Genomic DNA, 5574 nt, shown 5'->3' with positions numbered 1-5574 from the left:
GACAAAATAACTTATTTTGCAGCACAAAAGTTTAGATAAAAATAACATATTTTATTGGACAGAGAGAGTATCAAATAGTAAATCAATATAATTTAAGTTAACAGATTATTTATGAGAAATTTAAGGTGGTTAATAATTTTTTTCTCAACATGTATTGTGAAATGTGTTTTTTTTGCCATTCAAAAACCAATTTGAAGAAATAAAAAAAAAAGATGAAAAAAAAAAAAGGGTGAAGATCTAAAAAATAGAGAAGTTGAGCTAGGCTCTTTGTTAGGAATTAATCTTTATTCCGAGTTATTACAAATTGTTAATACTTTTTCAATCACTTTTTTTTTACTAACAAATATGTATTCATATATGTACTCTACTAACATGTTATTAATAATCTTCTTCTTTCACAGTAATAAAAAAAAGTTTATCTGATTTATTTATTTAGTTATTTTGTTTCTTATACTAGTTATAAATTTATTATAAAACTATTAGTCATGTAAATTTTGTTTATATATAATATATATAATTATATATTCTTCCATGTTAACCGCTTTGTACTTTATATGATAACGACCTTTTACAATCTTCTAATTCATTTGTTTGTTTATATTTTTTAAAAGAATAAGCGAGTCAAAGGAAAAGAAGATACCGTTCATCCAATTCTTCTCAGGCTGAAAATGAAAAGCTGTTCTCTGCCACGATAACATGCTATTGTTCCACGGATACATTTCACCATTGTTGCTGCTGAATAGCCTGTTGGACTTCTCTGACACACCAGCAGACACACCGCGAGACACTGCTTGCTGCCATGTTAAAGAAGAAGGTACTGTTTCTGATGATGTAGATTTTTCATCAACAATGCTTGTTAATGCTGTTGCCAATGACGCTTGTTCATGGGCATTATTGGATCCCCTATAAGACCCATTGAAGGCCACCAACGAAAAAAGTACTAAAAGCCCACAAAAAATCACAAGCAACCCCTTCACCTGTCTCCGCGGTTCCGCCATAGCCTCAGCCGCATCGAGGCTATCCGGCACGGGTATGTAAGAACATGGAATATCATTAGAAGAGTCGTTATTATTAGTAGAAGTTCCCATTGGATATGATCAAATGAACGAAGCTAATGAGTCAATATGAATTGTGCGGTGGTAACTAAGGAAAGAAAAATGATGATGATAATGAATTGGGCAATGAAAACTGAATCGGACAAGTATGAGAGGGTATTTGCCACATGTGAATATTTATAGAGTCTGCCTGGCAGGATAGACCTCACATGTGCCATTCGATGTAATTATTTCCAAACCACTTGGAACTGAGAGGGAAAACCGAACCTCCTTTTTTGTTAATAATACATAATAATTGAGCTTGCTGGCCCTACAATTTTCCAATGCCAATCATTTCTGTCTCTTATTATTGATAATTTTGTAACTCTTTTTCGATTGATTTCCTAAAATTGCTTCAATAATTTTTAAAATAATTTCGAGTCTAATTCTCTACTGTTCCTTCTAAATAATGTAATATTTAATATAATGGTATAGAAGAAGCTTGTAACAATTGACTGTCCATGTAATATAATAGTAGTAATAATAGGGTTATAATGTATATAATATATAGAAGAGTTATGACATTATTGCAACTTGATATTTGAAATACTTTTTTTTATTCTAATAGGTTCATTTTAGTTTGGACTGCAAAATAATATGTATAATTATTTTATATATATTAAAATCTAGCTCAATTATAGGTAAATACTATTCGATGGTATTTTTAACACCTAAATATAGCATATTATATATAGGCAGAAATATATATAATAGTTGTTAGATGAAGATATTTAGAGGAGGTAAAATTTAAAAAAAAAAATTGAGCTGATCACTGTAGGGTATTATTAATATAAGCACAACCTATTTAATAAATTAAGTGTATGTTTATTAATTAATCATATAAATTTTATTTTTGTATGATGATCTGTTTGAAGTATATTTTGATTTTGCAAAGGCTAAGCTTATAATTCTTTTCTTTCTAAGAACAAGTTATAAAATTACGATAAAGTAAGACAGTTATTTAAATAAAAAGGTTTAAAATGTCTTTTTTTTTTATATATTTTTTAGTGATTAAAATTCAATACAAGTATTTTCTATAATTGGGATATTATAGTTATTTTTTATAAAAAAATATTAATTTAGACTGATTCAAAGTATAATTTATCGATTTTTTAGCTAAATCAATTTGTCTAATCTAATTTTGACAAAAATAACATAGTTTAATTATTGTATGTATTAAATTTTAATTTCTAAAACACATCTAAAAAAAATCGTTTTAAACGTTTTTATTTAAGTGATTTAATTTTCTAAAATTAAAGGAGTTTAGAACATACCTTATTTTCATCTTTGGATGAAGACTATAAACTATTTATTCGTTATTGAGTTATAACTTTATTCTTTTTTTAACAAGATTATAACATTATTATTGTTATCATTTTATCCGAAGTTATTTAAGCTCCAATGGAACTATAATTATGAGATCAAATATTATAGATACTATTGATAACTGCTTTCTTTTTTTATTGTTATTATTATGAAACACACTAATCTGATGATGTAAAAATTCGACCCTAATGAGTAATTTTGACATCAAAATAGTAAAATTGGACAATAAGGCACGTATGTCCATGTACGGATTCAAATATTAATTAGAAGTCTAGAAAAGTCGAAACGAAGAGAATAAAAACTGTAATGGTGAAATAGATAGTCAAATCAAAAAGTAAGACATGAAACACAATTAACATGTGTTTGGAAATTTAATTTAACCCTAACAGATAGGATTAGCCTTAACATGGGAAATTACTTGAATTTCAAGTTTTGGCAAGAACGTGTGTGCAGTTATCATTGAGAAATAAGTAATGATTGAAATGTGGGTAAAATTGATAACCGTAAAAAAACCTCAATAAAAAAGGATTTCTGCTCTATAAATAGAAAAATCAACAAATTAAAAGGAATTTCTATTCAATAACACAAAAATTACACTAAAAATTTTACAAATTTTTAATCATACTGATGTACCAAAATATCATAAAATGTAAATGCATGAGAGTACTTAGAATACTTGCATGTGAGTATTAAGAGTTAATTTATTTTGTTTATTTTTGTTAAGCATTTCTTTTTCAATTTAGTTCTTTAATTCAGGTTTTAGTTTTTTTCTTATTATTTTTACTTGTTTAAGCAAAGTTTATTTCTTTTTTTCAATTTCAATTTCACTTTTAAGTCCGTTTGATTCTACTCGACCGTTTGATTCTACTCGAATTATTATTGGTGTTAAACATCTTATTATACACTTCATAATTACTGCGACAAAAATTTTAGTAATTTTTTTACTACTTGTAAAATTTATCTCGATATTAAAATCGATAAATCTTGAGTTGAACTCATTTCTTTAAAAGGAGTTGTATCTACTTTTTAAATTGAGATTATTAATATAAATTTGATCGAAGTTAAACAAAAATCAAGCCAAACATAATCTACCCCTCCTATATAAAGTCAAGAATATTCATACACAAACAATAATAATAATTTAAAAGGATTCAAAAGGTTCAATGAAACGAAGACAATAAAAAAGGTAATAACGTGTGAGAGCTCAATTAAGGTAACAATGTGTGCCAATAATATAAAACTCAGAAAACCTGTGAACAATAATAGTATGCAAAAGAGGGCCAATGAAATAGTCCTCAATAACGTTTCAAACCTAAAATTCTTAGCAAATAGGCAGCAGAAAGAGTATACTAACGGTTCAACGAACAAGCGTAAGAATTAAAAAATCACGTTGTAATTTTGGCAGTAGCTCATTGGAAAGAAGAAGACGTCACAACCAGGCCAAGCGAAAGCTCTAGAAGCCAAATCACTGCCACATCAGAATTTGGTTTGAGGTCTGTTTTAGACTTTTATTAGCAGTAGTAAATACACTCGTTGTCATTAGTTTTTGCTAAACAATCATAATAAATTAATAACCATGCTCAATAATTATATACTTAATTAATCATAATCATTGAATACAAGTCCAAAATCCAACTCCAACATCCATCCCCTACTTCTGCCTGGAATTTTCTCCACACGATTTTTTTTATCTGACCAACAATTTAAATAAAAAAATGCTATGCACTACAAAGTCCTCAATTTTTTTAAACGAAAATTGTGGTAATTATTAAATAAAATAAATTGAAGTCAGTTATAAATGAACTTATTACTAAATATTAGTAAATATTGCTGTTATTTGAACGGTTGTTTTTTTGTTTAAAGAATTTTTTTTTTTAATTTAGACATGTGAAAGTGGATGATGTGTTTGTTGTCACAGAATCGAGTAGGGTTGATTGAAATCAATAATGTAATATAACGTCAGATTACATGGGTTTTGTATGTTACTAGGTATTATTATTTCTCTGGTCTTATTTTTACACCACATGTTAAAGGATAAGCATGGCGCAATCTGATTGGATGACACAAAAGACGGTGGCCCAGACGCAACACTTCGTAGTTTGTTTGAATAACTCACTTGCCTGATTGATTTATTTATTTATTTGTGAGGCTGGTGTTTTTTGGGTCCCACCAGACCCACCACCAAATGATGTTTACCGTCATTGACAATGAAACAAAACCAATAAAACAGAAACTGGATCCGTAATTAATCGCCGATTTAGTTCTTGTGTAGCATGATTTTGGACCCGACTATTAGGTTAATGAGCTTGATTATCATGATTTGTCCACCTCAACCTAGCTAAATTATTTTTATTTTCCACATGCACCGCGGTGTAATGTTGCAGATTCCACATGCCTTTGCTTCCCTACCTTTCTTAGCCTTTGATGATCATGGAACATGGATGACGAGTATAGTATGATTATCGACAGTAAATTAAGACATATTATATACTATGATATTATTCGCTAGTTAATAATGCATGTTTCATAATTGATAATTTGATACAATGAATCTCAATGAATCCCTGGTTGGTACTCGTACCTCGCCCTCATTCACTGAGCAAGCTAATAATACATACATACACACTATTTGTGCGCATATGAAATTTCACGGGAAAATATAATACATACAAAAATAAACTTAATGTATTTTAAAAAAAATAATTACCAAAACTATTTTTTTTTTTAATTTCAAATTTCTTTCTGTTCTTATCTTTCTATCTTCAACATCTTTCAAATTTTTTTAATTGTTTTAAAAGTTTATTTTTCAATTTGACAGAAATATAATAATTTTTGTCTTTCAACTATTTTTTTTTCTGTTGGTACATTCTGTTGTATTTCTTCTTTAATTCAAAACCCAAAAATAAAAGAATACCTAAAAAAGAAGTGTATTCGACAATAATTAACAAAAATGTAAAAATTGAATTATATTTATTTATTTACGTAAGGTGTAGTGTTTATCTAGTACTGTTGCTCCACAATATTGTATTGAACTTTTACTTTCAAAAAAAAATATAAAGACTTATGTGTGTTCGATATAATCTCTTTTTTTACCGTACTCTCATTTTCAAACACGGATTCAACTGTACTCCTGTTTTATATATTTTGTACTTGT

The 5574-nt window shown here is 27.9% G+C and overlaps 1 protein-coding gene across 1 annotated transcript in view; it reads right to left on the bottom strand.

Annotated features, from left to right (window-relative positions):
* The window catches only part of LOC107643036 (acid beta-fructofuranosidase), a 4114-nt gene extending 2893 nt beyond the window's left edge, over positions 1-1221 (bottom strand). The window contains exon 1 of the mRNA XM_016346569.2: positions 641-1221. Coding sequence (XP_016202055.1) covers positions 641-1088 — 448 coding nt within the window. The 5' untranslated portion in view covers positions 1089-1221. The remainder of the gene's footprint in view (positions 1-640) is intronic.

This window comes from Arachis ipaensis, chromosome B05, assembly GCF_000816755.2.
Source record: "Arachis ipaensis cultivar K30076 chromosome B05, Araip1.1, whole genome shotgun sequence".
In the NCBI taxonomy this organism is placed as follows: domain Eukaryota; kingdom Viridiplantae; phylum Streptophyta; class Magnoliopsida; order Fabales; family Fabaceae; genus Arachis; species Arachis ipaensis.
The sequence above is the reverse complement of the archived record's forward strand: the minus strand, read 5'-3'. Positions and strand labels throughout refer to the sequence as shown.